We start from the raw sequence: 17192 nt of genomic DNA on the forward strand, positions 1-17192 counted from the left end.
AACAAGGTGGTCAGTCCTTGCTTGGCCCCTGTGGGAGCAGCGCTCTTGTGGCCGAGGAAGCCTGGTCCAGGGCTCCGCTGCTCCCTTGGCCTTTGAAAGCGTGCGGCAGCACTCTCTGCAGCACGTCACACCCGACACGCAGCAGCCACAAGCTGATCTACGCTCTCTTCTGTATTAGAAAGTGTTCGGGCTGCAGAGATGGCTTAACAGTTAAGGCATTTGCCTGAGAAGCCTAAGTACCCAGGTTCGATGCTCCAGTACCCACATAAGCCAGATGCACAAAGTGGCACATGCATCTGGCGTTCAACTGCAGCAGCTGGAGGTCCTGGTGCAGCCATTCTCTCTCTCCCTCCCCCTTTCAAATAAATAAAATATTTTTAAAGTGTTGGTTAAATTGCTCCTAGTAGAAAAGGGGTGGGGAATAACAAAAGTAATATAGAGAACCCACTCTGAGATTTTGTTAGTTATACGGATAATTAATATTAGTTTCTTTTTTGTAAAGGAGGTTTTTGTTTGTTTGTTTTTTTGTTTTGTTTTTCAAGGTAGGGTCTCACTGGTCCAGGCTGACCTGGAATTAACTCTGTAGTCTCAGGGTGGCCTTGAACTCATGGTGATCCTCCTACCTCTGCCTCCCAAGTGCTGGGATTAAAGGCATGCGCCACCACGCCCGGCTTAAAGGAGATTTTTTAATGAAAGAAAAAGTAACGAGTTTCAGAAAAAGCTGAGGAGGAAGAACTTTCTTGAGCTGGCAAAAGTAGAATACACAGACACCTGGATACTAGTAAGCCTTTATGACTTTTCTTTTCTCACCTATACAAAAGTTTGTTTACAAGCCTCACCTACTTTTCACTTTTCTTTCTACAAAAAATCTGGGAAAAATAAAGCAAGCCCCAAGATGGAGAACACTGACCCCGAGATCACAGACACTGGAAGCCCCTGTCTCTCTCTCTCCCTCCCTCCCTCTCCCTCTCTTTCTCTCCCCAGCCTCCAGTTCCTCAGCTGTTATTCAAGACCCAAGACATGAAACAGAGCTGGTGAGCGCCATAAGCAACTTACTGTGTTTGTTCGGGAATCCTGCAGTGTAAACTTCCAGGCCCTGGAGAAAAGAGATAGGGTAACTCTGAGGCAATGTGGTACCTTCTCCGTGATTCACAAACCCATTTAGGCATCAGAATTCCTGCAAAGCTTGTTATGTAAGTCTAGCCAGGTGGGGTGGCTCATGCTTGCAATCCTAGTACTTGAAAGGCTGAGGCAGGAGGATTGCCTTGAATTTGACACCAGCCTGGGGTACAAAATGAAACTTGTCTTAAAATATCCCCTGCTGAACAGAGAAAAAATTGGCTTATCCAATCCACTTACTCAAGACACTAAGGATATATAATATCATATATACTTTAAGAGTACAAGCCGGGTGTGGTGGCGCATGCCTTTAATCCCAGCACTTAGGAGGCAGAGGTAGGAGGATCACCTTGAGTTCAAGTCCACCCTGAGACTATGTAGTGAATTCCAGGTCAGCCTGAGCTACAGTGAGACCCTACCTCAAAAAAAAAAAAAAGAAAAGAAAAAGAAAGAGTGTAGCTACAGTGGATATGTAGCATTTCAAACAAAATGCATACTAGTTAATACTGACTTATCTTAACTAATAAAATTATGTGCTGCAACTTGGTCAGTTATGTCATACACAAAACCTGTTTTTTCTTGAACTTTTTAAATGTAGCTGTTGTTGAAATACTTTCACTAGACAGTTGAAGACACCGCAGATTCATGTCAGTCTTCACCCACAGCTCTTCTGATGGCCTGAACTGTGTGCCTATGAACGTGAGTAGATCTGGAAACGGGTTTTGCAGACAAAATCAAATGAAAATGAGGTCAAACTCTAAGGTCCTTAATCCAATGTGACTGGGAGATGTGGACACACTCCGGGAGAGTGGCGTGTGACAACAGAGGCAGAGAGCAGAGTAATGTGTGCAAGGCAAGGACCATCAAGGACAGCCACCACCCCCAAAGCTGGGAAGAGCCCTCGGCTTCTGACCCCTTCTTCAGAGCTTCCTCTCACTCATCTGCTGCCAGGAAGGAACTTACTCCCAATCTCTTCCCTCCCAGATGACTGGAAACTAAAGCAGAAAATACCTGGTAAATTCAACAAATGCAAAATCCAAACTCACAGACAGTCGTCGGTGCTTTCTGCACAGAGGCTGATGGTCTTCCCATCGCGGCAAACTATCTGCAAGAGGCCATCTCTTGGCCTCCCGTCCGGAGGTTGGATGTCTAGGAAAAGTCAGAAAAAATGAAGAAATGTTTACATACTTCTTAAGATAGCGTTTATCCTACCTGCACAATACCGGGCTCATCAACCTGTCATCATGGCTGATGAAGAAAGGCAAAAATAAAAGAAAAACAACAAAACAGCAGAGGGACTGATTACAGGGAGGAAGGGGTTCAATGGAAGGGGCATATGGAAGAGTGGAAAAGAGAAAGTGGTAGGAGGGGAATATGATCAAAATACACTTTGTACACACATAAAAATACCAATTAAGGGCAGGAGAGATGGTTCAGTGGTTACAGGTGCTTGCTTGCAAAGCCTGCTGACCCAGCTTTGAGTCCCCAAAACCCATGTAAAGCCGTCAGATGCACAAAATGGCACATGTATCCAGGCTATGTTTGCAGTGGCAAGAGGCCCTAGTGTGCCCATAAACATACACACATGAAATCTCTCGAGTAAATAAAAATATTTTAAAATATTTGTATCAATTAAAAAGTCAAAAAAGTAGGCTGGAGAGATCACTCAGAGGTTAAGGCGCTTGCTTGCCTGTGAAGCCTAAGGACCTAGGTTCAATTACCAGTACCCACGTAAACCAGATGCATATAGTAGCACATGTGTCTGAAGTACATTTGCAATGGCTAGAGGCCCTGGAGTGCCTATTTTCTCTTTCTCTCTCCCTAACAGATTAGAAAATAATTTAAAAATTTCTCTGCACATTTTAAAACCTAACAGCTCAGATAAGCAAAGAACTAGACAAAAAACCAAGCATAACATGAAGAAAATACTCTACAGCCTGATCTAGAAAATAGCCAGGCGAAACCACCAGTCAACAAAACTTCCACAAAATCTGTTCTTTTGACACAAACCTAAGGCATGAGTCCAGAAAGCACAACATCACAGGTTTGGTGTTTTTCTTCTTCTTGTTTGTTTTTCAAGGTAGGGTCTCACTCTAGCCCAAGCTGACCTAGAATTCACTATGTAGTCTCAGGCCAGACTCAAAATCACAACAATTCTCCTACCTCTACCTCCCGAATGCTGGGATTAAAGGTGTGCACCACCATGCTCAGCAGAGACAGAGAGAGAGAATGGGTGCCCCGGGGCCTCTGGCAGCTGCAAACAAACTCCGATGCATGTGCTACCTTGTTCATCTGGCTTTACATGGGTACTGAGCAATTGAACTCAGGTTATTTGGCTTTGCAGGCAAGTGCCTTAACCACTGAGCAATCTCTCCAGCCATACACCATGGATTTTAAGAAAATGACCAGGGACTGGGAAGAAGGCTCAATGGGCCAAGTGCGTGCCATGCAAGCGTGAGGAGCGAAGTGTGGACACTCAGCCCCATCAAAGCCAGGTTCTGCGTGTGTGCCCGTGATCCCAGTGCCGGGGAGGCAGTGACAGGTGTGTGCCAGGTTCTGCGTGTGTGCCCGTGACCCCAGTGCCGGGGAGGCAGTGACAGGTGTGTGCCAGGTTCTACGTGTGTGCCCATGATCCCAGTGCCGGGGAGGCAGTGACAGGTGTGTGCCAGGTTCTGCGTGTGTGCCCGTGACCCCAGTGCCGGGTCAGCAGTGACAGGTGTGTGCCAGGGCTCCGGTGGCTGGTTAGTCTAGCCTAGTCAGTGTGGTCCAGGTTCAATGAGAAACCCTGCTGCAAAAAATATGGTGGAGATGGGGAATGGCTCCATGGCCCAAGGTGCTTGCTTGCAAAGCCTGACAGCCGGGGTTCGATTCCCAAGTGACTACGTAAAGCCAGACACACAAGGCAGTGCATTCATCTGCAGTTTGTTGGCAGTGGTAGCAGACTCTGACACACCCACACTTTCTTTCCCTCTCTTTCAAGTGGTAAATAAATATCAGTAGCAAAATGAACTTTAAAATAGTAAAGTGGAGGACAACTGAAGACGACACCAACACTGACCTCTGGACTCTACATGCACATGCATACATGTACATGAACACACAACATGAATACACACATACATGCACGCCACATACATGAAAAAGAGGAAAGAACAACTGACTACAATCATCACCAAACAGATGCCAAGTTCGAAGCCACAAAATCAACGGGGTCTAGGGGTCCCCATCCATTTTGGGGGGAGCCCTTCCAGTCTTACCCTAACTTCAAGGATAAGTCTACCTATTTGGCTCATGATCTGAGTACCTGGAGCCCCAGGATGGCTGCCTGGTCTCAGCTGGAGCCCTTCTTCCGTCTGACCATGACAGAGCAGACCCTTCAAGGAAGGAAGGTGACAGCGCCCATGAACACCTTACCTCGACACTCATGGCCTGTGCGGATGTTGATGCAGTCCACGGGCATGTGGACCTTATCCTCGATACTCTGCCGAGTCTGGTCGTCATAGTAGATCAGGTGACCATCTGACCACAGGTCAAACCAGTTCTTCTTCCATCGCTTCAAAATAGTACCTAGAGAAACAAAATGGGGAAAGGTGGTTTTGGACCAAAAGAGCAAAGCCTATCCCTAACTCTGCCCTGGTCCTCTAAGTCCACCAGGCAGAACTGCCCCGAGCAGTAACCAGCAGTGAAAGCAGACAGCCGGGCCCGGCCACGCCCTCTCTAACACTGCAGACTCGAGAAGGCTGCCAACCAGAGGGGAATCACAGGCAAACAGCAAAGGCAGGCTTAACAATAGCTTGTGTTGGAGCTAATCAGACAGCTCCAATACCAGATTCTTCATGTCAAACCAAACTGAAATTTTAAACTTCCCAGCACTATCCAAATTTGCTAGATTGATCTGAAAATGCTATAAGAGAAAATCTGTAGGAATTTTTTTTTTGTCCCAAAAACTTGCACATCTTTCCTAACCTTTCCCTAACAGGAAGCCAGGGTGAAAGAGAGCCTCCCTTCCTGACAGACACTGGGTGATGGGCACAACAGGAGGGTGGGCCATCCTACCTGGCTCATCCTACTAACTCATTTCTGCATTTGAGAAAACCCATCCACTCATGTGTAATCTGGGCCAGGCAGTGAACGTTACAAAGCTGAACTGCCTTGTCCACAGAAGACAGGGAAGTCCCTGCAACGGGCCCTGATGCCAGGCTGCGGGTAGCCCACAGCTTCCTCATGGTCATGCGCTGGCCCCTGGCCCTTTCGTTCCCACACATCCCCTCCTGCTCTCAGCCACAGTGCATAAAGCTCACCCCAAATCCCACACCTCCTTGGAACAGCCAGATGAAAGCCACCCAGCCTTCATACTGCCGTGTCAAGTACCCCCCACACACTGGGAGGAGCCTCACAGTACTAGCTCAGTGAACCGTAGCAACTCCCGACATCCATGTTACTGGAGGCGCTGGAGCCACACAGAAACTGAGCCATGAATCAGGTGGAAGTGCAGGGCTATGGAGCTCCTATCAGAGCCCTGGATGCACATTCCCAAGCTGGATGTCTCCAGAGGCTGGTACTGGGAGAGATCCTATCGTCCAGGGGCTCAGAGTCCTGGGGCTGCTCAGCCAATATAACCGTATGTGCTCCTCCTGCAGCACCACAGGGCGAACGAACCGATCTCACCTCACCTTAGGTGAGGACTGAAACTTTATCTACAGGTAGGGGGTGTGGCTACAAAACCAAGCTTATGAACCTAAAATTCTGAGAGGGTCAAACTGGAAAAGTCGGGGTCAAGTGTGTCAAGACAGCCATTTCGAGTGCACATCACTGCCAGGCAGCAAAGGGCACACATGTAAAAAGCCATCACAGTCCATCCACAACCACATCTGCTGACTCGGGGTGGGATTACAGGGCTTGCCTCAAAGATTTGGTAGAGTCTAGGGAGAAAACGAGGGGGCCGCCAAAGGCCAGGAAAGCAGAATAAGGTTCCTCACAGCCCCGGACAACAAAAGCCAAGTCAGAAATATATTTTTTTAAAAAAGGCTGGGGCTTTGCATGTAAAGCCAATATCACATCTGTCGCCTGCTAGCCTGCGCCCCCAGACCTGGAAAGTGCAGCTCTACATCACATCTGCTAGGCTGAAACCCCAGACTTGGAGAGCGCAGTTCTACATCACATCTGCTAGGCTGAGACCCCAGACCTGGAGAGCGCAGTTCTACATCACATCTGCTAGGCTGAGACCCCAGACTTGGAGAGCGCAGTTCTACATCACATCTGCTAGGCTGAGACCCCAGACCTGGAGAGCACAGTTCTACATCACACCTGCTAGGCTGAGACCCCAGACCTGGAGAGCACAGTTCTACATCACATCTGCTAGGCTGAGACCCCAGACCTGGAGAGCACAGTTCTACATCTCATCTGCTAGGCTGAGACCCCAGACCTGGAGAGCGCAGTTCTACATCACATCTGCTAGGCTGAGACCCCAGACCTGGACAGCACAGTTCTACATCACATCTGCTAGGCCGAGACCCCAGACCTGGAGAGCACAGTTCAACATCACATCTGCTAGGCTGTGACCTGGAGTGCACAGTTCTTCTCGGGCGATCAATGCACAGCTCTTTACCTGCCTTACCGCACACCCAGAATGGAAGCTTTGGAGAGCAGGAAAGACCCGCAGGAGCCAGGCCTAGGACTGTGGATCTCCTGCCTCAATGAACTGAGTCTCCAATGGAGACAGTCTCTCTTCTGATAAACCCACGCCCTCATGACCTGTCTCCCTCCCAATAATCACAAAGGTTCCAATACTTCAACAGTAGAGACTTTTCTCAGCCCCAGGTGCACCACAGCCATAGAGTCCAGAGCCTGCAGAGCAACAGTGGCTGTGGTCAGACTCAGGGCAGTCCCAGGCCAACCAAGCATGAACAGCAAAGATGCTGCTGAGCAGCAAGGACTGCAACTGCTCCTGGTTCCAATCAACTTGGTGAAACAAGGAGTCAGTTTCACATGCTACCAGAGTTAGGGTCAGAGCCTGTGCCATGGTAGCCCCAACATATCAATACTGACCTCCTATCCTTACAGAGCCAATTAAGAGTGACAAATAGTAAAAAGTAGAAAAAGGAGGTTTTTGTCAGTGTGACTGTATGGGGAAGACAGACAAAAAGACCCAGTGACACCCCTCCACCAAGTTCATCCTTGGGGTTCTAACAAAGCTTGGGCCAGAGGTGCGGGTAGCTGAGCAGTCCTGGTCAAGGTGTGGTCCTGCCACATCACTGTCAGGTGCCAATCTCCTGGAAGGTGGTCTGACAAGCTGTCAGCACTGAGTTAGTCCATTTTATGGAGACAGGTTTTCCCCTCTGATCACGAGCTTTGGCTGTTTCCTTCTCACAGCATGAGAGTCCTCGGGAAATTCCAACTTCTTGGGGTTCATGATTTCAATAGACTGATAGCCAAAGGAAAGGGCACAAGAGTCTCTGTAGAGTATCTCCCTTTCTGCCAGGCCAGTTACATATGTGTGCACAAGCAGTTCGCAGAGTTCTAAAACTTTCCAAGAGAAATCAAAGGCAACAACATCAACTAGACTTTATAGGTTTTTTAAATTATTACTTATTCAGTTAGGTAGGGGTGTGTGTGTGTGTGTGTACGCATCAAGGACTCTTGTTGCTCTGAACAACCTCCAGATGCGTGCACCATTTTGTATCTGGCTTTATGTGAACACTGGAGAATCAAACGTGGGCAGTGGGTTTTGCAAACAAGTGCCTTTCGCTGCTGAGCCATCTCCCCAGCCACAGGGCTTTATTTTTAACCACGGTCTATTTCGGCAGACCCAAGGGCCTTTACTCACTCTGTCGAAGCAGCCATCCACTCTTCACAAACGCCATCTCTTCCACTGCAGGAAAAACAGGCAGGCTTAGAATTCCACCCCAGAAAGAAAGGCTCGTCAGCTGGCCTCCCACTTCTTGCTGCTCCAAGCCTTCCCTGCCGTGATGGGAGGTACCCCTGGAACTACAAGCCAAAACCCAGTCTTCCTTCCTTAAGCTGCATCCTGTTAGGCACGGGTCACAACTGTGAGCAAAGTATGTACCCCAGGGATAGAGCAACACTTAGGGTGCCCTAGGGTCATAATATAACAACAATATAAACACACACAAAATCATCAAGAAACACACCTGACCCATAGCAATTTCATCCCATGTAGAAAAGTAAAAGCAAACACTATAGCAAAACAGCAGTTTAGAAAGGTGAAAATGGTTGTCATTGGTGTCATTAGGGAGGGGGGTCGAGACCGATACATGTGCCTCTTTGTGCATCTAGCTTTACATGCACACTGGAGAATCAAACCCAGGCCAGCAGGCTTTGCAAGCAAGTGCCATTAACTGCTGAGTCATCTCTCCAGCCCACAAACATCGTGATTTATGTCTTTCTATTGTCCTGTGACTATGAAAAGTTCATGCTCCCATGTTAGAACCTGTTATTCAAGGCAACCTGAACCCGGGTCCTGTGTCAGGGTCACTCATATTTGGCTCCAAATAATCTCTTACTTCCTCTGATCTGAGAACAGTATTTTGTGTTGACAGAATAACTTAAATTACCTTCAAACATATCAAAACCAAAACCCAACTCACTTGTACCTTCCTTCATTTTTTTTCTCTTTTTTTTTTTTTTTCCTCTCAAGGTAGGATCTCACTCTGGCCCAGGCTGACCTGGAGTTCACTATGTAGTCTCAGGGTGGCCTCAAACTCACGGTGATCCTCCTACCTCTTCCTCCCTAGTGCTGGGATTAAAGGTGTGCACCCCCATGCCCGGCTTCCATTGCTTTAAAAGAACTTTTGTGTCAATTTTCATTGAGCCATCTGGAGTTAATGTACCTTTCTGTTTAGCTTCCTAAATCATTTCTCTGGTTTTGCAGCATTTTTACTCTAACTTACTTTGGTGTTGTTTGCTTGCTATTTGTAACATATTTGGACCCGTGTCCACTTCTTGCATCCAGCTTTTATGTTGGCGCTAGAGAACTAAGCATTGGCCGGTAGGGTCTGCTTGACCACTGAGCCACCTCCCCAAAACCTCTACCCATTCCTTTTGTCTGTAAAATAGAGTGAAGAACTTTAAGCACCATGTCTTAGGAACCAAGAGTCAGAATGGATGACTTCATAAAGCCAATGTTTACAAGTATAGGCTTTGGAATCAAAAGCTGTGTTCAACCCTGTCTCAACCAGTCGCCTGGGGAAAATTATTTAACTTTTCCAAGCCTTAACTTGTTGATCTGTAAAATGAGAACATACTACCTATTTCAAAAGATTCTGGGGATTGGAGAGATTGCTTAGTGATTAAGGCGCTTGCCTGCAAAGTCAAAGGATCCAGGTTCAATACCTCAGGACTCACGTAAGCCAGGTGCAAAAGGTGGCACATATGTATAGAATTCGTTTGCAGCTGCTGGAGGCCCTGGCATACCCATATTTATTCATATTCTCCCTCCCTCTCTCCCTCCCCCACCTCAAATAAATTTTTTAAATATTTTTAAAAGATTTTAGAAAACTAAGTGAAATAATACATAAGTGTCTGACATGGTCCCTGACTGAAAAATTCAATCTAAGGGAATTGCTTCAAAATTTGAACCTACTATATTATCCTCTCATTACTGTGACCAGAAACTTGACAGGAAGCAAGCTGAGGGAAAAAGGCTTTATTTCGAGTTACAACCTGAGGTTACAGTCCACCATGGCAGAGAGGGCATGGCAGCTGGTCACACTGTACCCATTCTGAGAAAGTAGACAGAGATGAATGCTACTGTTCAGCTTGCTTTCTCCTTTCTGTTCAGTCCTGGGACCCAGCCGACAGGATGGTGCTGCCCACAGTTAGGGGGAATCCTCCCACCTCAATTAACCTAATCCAGAAAATCCCTCACCTACGTTGCCAGAGATCTGTTTCCATGGTGTTTGCAAATCCTCTCAAATGGACAACCGAAGATTAACCATCCCATTTACCATGATGTTGCAGTCAGCTTTACATTGCTAGACAAACACCCTACCAAAAGCAGCTTCTAGGAGGAAAGTGGTTTATTTCAGGCTTACAAATTCCAGGGGAACACCATCAATGGCAGAAGAATGGCTCATTTCCATAGATCCAAGCACAAAGACACCACCAACAGCAAGCACCCCAAAACAGCCAGAGCTCCAGCTGATGTCCACGTACCTTATGGCTAAACTCCAAGATTTGCCCCCCAGTGACATACCTTTTCCCCAATAAGGCTCCACCCACTGGAGACTTAAGATTCCATAGCTATACATTCAAACCTCCACCCATGGGGTGCAAGATGAGAGGCAGCAGAATAGGGATAGGTGGGAGATTACAGAGGCACCCAAGTTAAGATAGGGAAGAAGCCAACTGGCAGATGACTGGAAACCTTTCCATATGAGGCCTTTACATAACAAAACAGCATGGGCAAGACAAGCCCTGAAAAGGCTACAAAAACCTGTATAGGACAGGCGGTTTTGGAGTTCTTCCTGGATCACCCTCAGCACTTGTCTAACTATAAGATCAGGGACCCGGGGTTCTTCCTGGATCATCCTCAGCACCTGTCTTACTATAAGATCAGGGACCCGGGGTTCTTCCTGGATCACCCTCAGCACCTGTCTTACTATAAGATCAGGGACCCGGGGTTCTTCCTGGATCACCCTCAGCACCTGTCTTACTATAAGATCAGGGACCCGGGGTTCTTCCTGGATCACCCTCAGCACTTGTCGTATTAGAAGATCAGGGACCCAGGGTTCTTTCTGGATCACCCATAGCACCTCCATTCCTTTAGCTGGCACCACACTCACTTTAGCAGTGAGAGTTGCTTTCTTTTGAAAGGAAACAGCTCTGCTCTTTTAGGATAACAATAAAGAATCACAAAGAACGGGGGCTTGAAAATTGAGAAGCCCATCAGCACAGAGGTCAGCTCACATGTGGTTGACATTTCCAGGTTGGTACTGCTTTCGAGAAACAGGACTAACAGGAGCACCACCACAGGTGAGACAGGCTTACAAACAGACCAGCTTAGAGAACTGCCAAAACACATCTGGGCCAACTAGTCTTTTTTACTATTTATTTCTTGAGTGTGTATGCATGTGTGGTGTGTCTGTTGGTATTCATGTTCAAATGTGTATGTGCAGATAGGATCGCTGAACCCAGAGCTCACGGACTAACACTACTGTGGGGGTTTGAATGTAACGTCCCCATAACCTCGGGTGTTCTGGTTACATGGAGTGTCTGGGAGGTGGAGCCTGCTAGAGGAAGCATGGCACCAAGGGGCAGACCTTGGAGTGGAGTCCAGCCCCAGCGTGTGTTCTGAGCCACCGTGAACCCTGGATGCTTGCTTTCCTGCCTCTGCTGTGGAATTATGAAGTGAGCCAGCTTCTTCCACAATGAGACACTTCCCCTGGAAACTGAAAGCCTGAAATAAGCCCTTTCCTCCCATGAGCTGCTTCTGGTTGGTTGGGTGTTGTCCCCACAACGAGAAGGCAACTGCAGCTCAGCTAACTGCTGAGCCTCAGGAGTCCCTGTCTCCACCTCTCTAGTCTGGTGTCACAGGCTTCGGCCACCATGCCATGCCTATCATTCTATGTGTGTTCTGGAGAGCTGAACTAAGCGCTCATGCTTTACCAAAGCCCTTTAGCCACTGAGCCATCTCCCCAGCCCAGCATTTTAAACAGTTTCCTCTGTGCAGTTTTGGGTACTCAGTGACACCAATAAAATAATTCTTTAATTTTTTTTTTACATCCAGTACCACATACAGAAGGCTGAGAAAAGAAGAAGCCATATGTTAACTTAAAAGCATAGCAACCAAGCACTCAGGAGGCAGAGGTAGGAGGATCGCCATGAGTTCAAGAACACCCTGAGACTACATAATGAATTCCAGGTCAGCCTGGGCTAGAGCAAGACCCAATCTCAGGGAAAAAAATAAATAAATAACAAAGCTTTCGGGAATCCAGATAAACCTCCATCTTCCCAGGGAAGAATATGAATAAATGTCTTTGTTTCCCCTTCCTAAGTTATCTGCTGGCTGGAGAGGAAGCATAAGCAGTTTGTTCAGATAAAACCTACTACCTTCCCAGATCATTGGCCTTGTGAATAAACAGCAACTTAAAGATTGAATTTCTTAGATGGTAAGACCCTATTGCTGAAGACTCCACATACTTGAGCTGCAAGGCCACTGAGAAATCCTGCTGGAACTGAGCTGATAACCTCCTCCATGTAGACCAGCTGACAGAAAGCTGGAAGAAGCCATTCTGCATGCAGTTCAATGGGCGAAAGAGAAATCACCAGTGAAGATACCCAACAGTGGACACTGCAAGCCTTATATTTAGCCAGCCAGGCCAAATGAGCCACTGGGTGCAATAGTGGCACGTCTACCAGGTGTGGTGGTGCATGCCTTTAATCCCAGCACTCGGGAGGCAGAGGTAGGAGGATTGCCTTGAGTTTGAGGCCACCCTGAGACTCCATAGTGAATTCCCAGTCAGTCTGGGCTAGAGTGAGACCCTACCTCGAAAAAAAAATAATAATGGCACGTCTGTCATGGTGGAAACCAACTGCCCTAGAATTGGACTGAAGGTCTGCTCCATGGGGGGGAATACATCCCTGATACTGAAAACTTAAAACAGGGGTAGTCATGAGCCCTAGGGGTATAACATCTGCTACTGTCTTGCTAAATGTATATACTATGCTTATCAAACTGCCCAGTAAGCACTTCCCTTAATGTTCATACCCTTATATTAATGTTACTCTCACTTTTGGTAGAGAATCTTCTCTTTTCAGATGGCAGTGACCTTAGGATGACTCAGAAGGCATCATGGTGCTGGAAAGAAGTGACCAGAGTGCTCAGTATTTTAATATCTCTATGACATCTTCCAAGGCTCAGGGTCTAATGCGGAAGAGGTGGCAGAAAGAATGTAAGAGCCAAAGGAAGGGTAGGACTCCTTACAATGTGCTCCCCCAGACACAAAATGGCCTGGATATCCATGACTTCACAGTGCCTGACACTACCTACACAAGACCATCCTAAGAGGATGAAGAGATCATGACATCAAAATAAAAGAGAGACTGATTGAGATGGGGAGGGGATATGATAGAGAATGGAGTTTCAAAGGGGAAAGTAGGGGGAGGAAGGGTAATACCATGAGATATTTTTTATAATCATAGAAGTTGTTAATAAAAATTTGAAAAAAAAAAGATTGAATTCCTGTCTTTGTCTCTGTTTATTGGTGTGTTCATTTATAGCAGCAAGAGGCTCAGGGGTGGTGGGAGAGCATAGTCACTCAAATAAAGAAAAACATTTAAAATAAAACTACAGGGCATGATGGAACATGCAGTTAATCCCAACACTCAGGAGGACTGCCATGAGCTGGGGATGGCCTGGAACTACAGAGTGAGTTCCAGGTTAGTTTGTTAGTTTCGACTAGAATAAGACCTACCTCAAAAAAAAAAAAAATTTTTAATAAAATAAAATAAAAATACCCTTGTGGTCCTGTTATTTTCTGCAGCAAAGTTCAATAAGCAATTTACTGGACACCTCTGTGTGGCAGACACACTGCTGCCTGCCAGGAAGACCCTGCAACACAGCGCGTGGGAAGCCTCTGCCACAGTGAGGAAACATCACAGACACTAGGAACGCCCAGGCGAGTACCTGCCTGGCCAGAGGTTCACTTCTTAAGCCACCTGACCTATGGCTAGCCTATTGACCACCCTGCTCGGGAACTTCTGGACTCAGAGGACACTTTGACAGCAGCCACAGTATTCCCAGGCAGATGTTGACCCTTAACTGCGTAGGCCCACGGACACTGGTGTGTCTGTACATACACATTCTAGCCGTGAACATGTTGAACAAATATTGAATGCCCTAAGTAAACAGGCAGTTAACCATCGCAGCGCCAGCCCTATCTACCCTGCATGTTACTTCCTGCATGGACATGGTTCCCTCGAAGGCCACAGGAGATCAGCCCCCTTCCTTCCCTAGCCAAATGGAAAGAAAAGAAAGGAAAATAAGACAGACAGACAGACCGATCCATTGGAAAATGCACTGAGAACTGAATTAATCATGTTCTCAAATCTGTTGACAATTCACCCCATCCCTTTCCTCCACCTACTCTGAATCCTGGAAAAGTACTCTCCACTCCAGAATGAAGCCTCTTTGTAAATCGATCTAAATCTAGGACTCAGACACAGCTTATGCTTCCCTAAATCGAAATCCCTTAATCTAGTCGGGTAACCATCACACGCGGCACCACCAAGCACCAAAACACTGGGTGTGAGCAAGCAAGAGCCGGGGAGGCCGCGGGGGGTGGGGCGCGCAGGGCAAAGCCCCGGGGTCCCTGGGATTCCAGAGGGGGGACCCCCTGGGGGCGCAGGAGGCCGAGCGGCAGCCGCCGCCCGGGGGAGGAGAGATGTGGGCAGAGTGTCGGGGCAGGGGCAGGGGCAGGGGCACGGGCAGGCTGGACATCTTTATGCATGCGTCTAGACCCGGGCGGGGAAGGCGAGGGACGCGCAGAGAAGGGCGCGGCCGGAGAGGCCGGGAGCCCTGGGAGGGGTCGGGGCCGAGCCGAGGGGGAGGCCCTGGGGGCCCGGGAAAGGGTCACCCACGGCCTGGGGTGGGCCGACGGCGTGGGCGCGGTCACCTGTGGACGCTCGGGCCGCGGGGCAGGAAACCGAGGGAGCGCAAGGTCGCCCTGGCAGGCTCACTGATGGTGCACGTCCCGGGCCTGCGTCACCCCTCGTACGCATGCGCGGGGCGGCCCGGGGCGGGGCTTGCGGCCGTCAGTCAACGGGTCCCGGAGCACCGGCAGGGGCGCGGAACCGTGCTGGGCATGCGCTCTGGTCCTGCAGCGCCTGCAAGGTCCCAGATCGTGGCCTCTAAAATTACCTACTCTAAAGAAAAGGACCAGGTCCCATGAGAAGTGAGAACCAGAAAGAATGATGCGCTCGGAATAACGGGAGAATAGGGGGGGGTGTCAGAGACCGAAGGGGAGGCGGGGAAAATGGCTCAGTGACCCAGATTCGATTCCCCGGTACCCACCCCAGATGCACTAAGTGGTCGATGTACCTGGAGTCCGTTTGCAGAGGCAAGAGGCCCCGGTGAATACATCTCTCTCATGCAATGAATATTTTTATTAAAAAATGTATAGAGGATCTGGAGAGATGGCTTATCAACTCTTCAGATGCCATGTTAGTCAGATGCATAAAGGTGAGGCAAGCACAAGGTCACACATGCCCACTAGGTGCGCAAGCGTCTGGAGTTCGATTCTAGTGGCTGAGGCCCTGGTGTGCTAATTCTCTCCCACCCTCCCTCCCTCCCTCCCTCTCTCTTTCTTCCTCTATTAAAAAAAAAAAATAGAAGATGTCATGAGTTACTAGGTATCAGACACCTGATGATCTGAGCCTGTCTGTTTTACAGAAGTGCCATAATGCCCTAAGTCAGATTTTTTCACATATATATAATTTATTTGCAAGTAGACAGGGAGAAAGAGAATCAATGTATCAAGGCCTCTTGCTGCTGCAACCCAACTCTATAGACACGTGCACCACTTTGTGCACCTGGCTTTACATCTGTGCTGGAGACTCAAACCCCAGGCCAGGCTTTGCAAGCAAGCACCTTTAACCAATGAGCCATCTCCCCAAACCCCAGATTTCTTGATCTAATTTTAAATCTATTTATTCGGGATTGTGGTGTTTTCCTCCAAGTCTAAAGTGTCATTTTGTGTCCTTTACTAGTTTTTTAAAATTCCATTCCTGAGGAGTTCAAAAGAAAGTAACAGGAGAGGATTAAAGTAATGTGTATGTCTGAAAATAGTCAATACAAATTTATTATCATCAAGCCAGGCATGGTGGCACACGCTACAGTGAGTTTGAGTCCAGCTACAGAGCGAATTCCTTGTGAGTCCTTACCTTGAAAAAAACAACAAAAATTATTCTATTCATGTGGAATTTGCATCATTCTGTTTATTGCTAGATATATTATTTATAAATGGTAAATATATGTATATTTATCATACAGCTATGTATTAATAAGCCATAAAAGTGAATTATAAAAATTTATAAATATAAAATATATCACCTCTTCCTTCTTATTAGATAAGACTATTGATTCTGTGGCTTTTTTGTTGTTTTGTTTCTTTCGAGATAGGGTCTTGCTCTAGCCCAGGCTGACCTGGAATATACTATGTAGTCTCGGGGTGGCAATCCTCCTAACTCTGCCTCCAGAGTGCTGGGATTAAAGAGGTGCGCCACCACACCCGGCTCAAATGAGTGTTTTATTTAAATCTTAATTTAAATCTTTTATTTAAACTTGAGTCCCATCCCCAGATAATCACATTCTGCAAATATTACAAAACTGGGGGGAAACTTTTCAAAATCCCAAATGCTTCTGCTGTCAGCATTTGGGGTAAGGAATACCCAACCTGTATTTTAACTACTGAAATTTAATAGATGCCAATTAAACTATCTTTGCTTGGAACTGTAGGTGATATTGCTCAAGATGGGACTGGCCCTCGGCTTGGGCAAGGCAGGGTACAGGCCTACAAGGTGGTCCTGCTGGCTCAGGCCGGTAGGTCATCCATCCACCTCTGCCTTCCCGGTGTATGGCCGAGACAACCACCCACTTCGCAGCTGGAACGTGTGGGTTCCATTCGGACTACCGAGGAGAGCAGCTTGGGGGTTCGAAACCTGCCTCTGCTTCTCAGGGCCCAGATTTGTGTTCGTGAGTTCGACGGCTTTGGCGGACTCGGGGCTTTGAGAGTGGCCAGGGCAGCGGGTGACCCTGACCACCACCACGTCCCGGCGCAGGTGGCCGGCCGCCTACAGGACGCGACGCGGCGGCCATTGTGCACAAGAAGCCGACGCGGGGAACGACGGGCTCCGAGCCGAGTCTCCGCAGCCACCGCAGAGCCGTCCGCAAAGCGACCGGCGCGCGGGGCGGGGGCGGAGGCCCCGAGGCCCGCGGCGACGCGGCGCGCGCCCGCGCTCTGCCCCATCCGGGCGCCTGGCCGCCGGGAGCGCGCGCGCAGCCCCGTCACGTGCCCGGCGCGCCGCGGGCGGAAGTGAGGTCGCGGGCTCCGGAG

General features: G+C 48.2%; 1 protein-coding gene across 3 annotated transcripts in view; it reads right to left on the minus strand.

Moving 5' to 3' along the window:
• Positions 1-14856, minus strand: part of Plekhb2 (pleckstrin homology domain containing B2) — a 23110-nt gene extending 8254 nt beyond the window's left edge. For 2 of the 3 annotated variants that reach the window (XM_045150467.1, XM_045150466.1), the window contains exons 1-5: positions 14754-14856; positions 7946-7990; positions 4534-4686; positions 2166-2268; positions 1057-1096 (exon numbers count right to left, since the gene is read on the minus strand). In XM_045150467.1, the coding sequence (XP_045006402.1) occupies positions 1057-1096; positions 2166-2268; positions 4534-4686; positions 7946-7982 (333 nt within the window). In that variant the 5' untranslated portion in view covers positions 7983-7990; positions 14754-14856. Of the gene's footprint in view, positions 1-1056; positions 1097-2165; positions 2269-4533; positions 4687-7945; positions 7991-14753 lie in introns of those variants that run through there. The other variant, XM_045150468.1, reaches the window with a different exon arrangement.
• Positions 14857-17192: the final 2336 nt, after the last annotated feature.

Source organism: Jaculus jaculus, chromosome 5 (genome assembly GCF_020740685.1).
Source record: "Jaculus jaculus isolate mJacJac1 chromosome 5, mJacJac1.mat.Y.cur, whole genome shotgun sequence".
NCBI lineage: Eukaryota > Metazoa > Chordata > Mammalia > Rodentia > Dipodidae > Jaculus > Jaculus jaculus.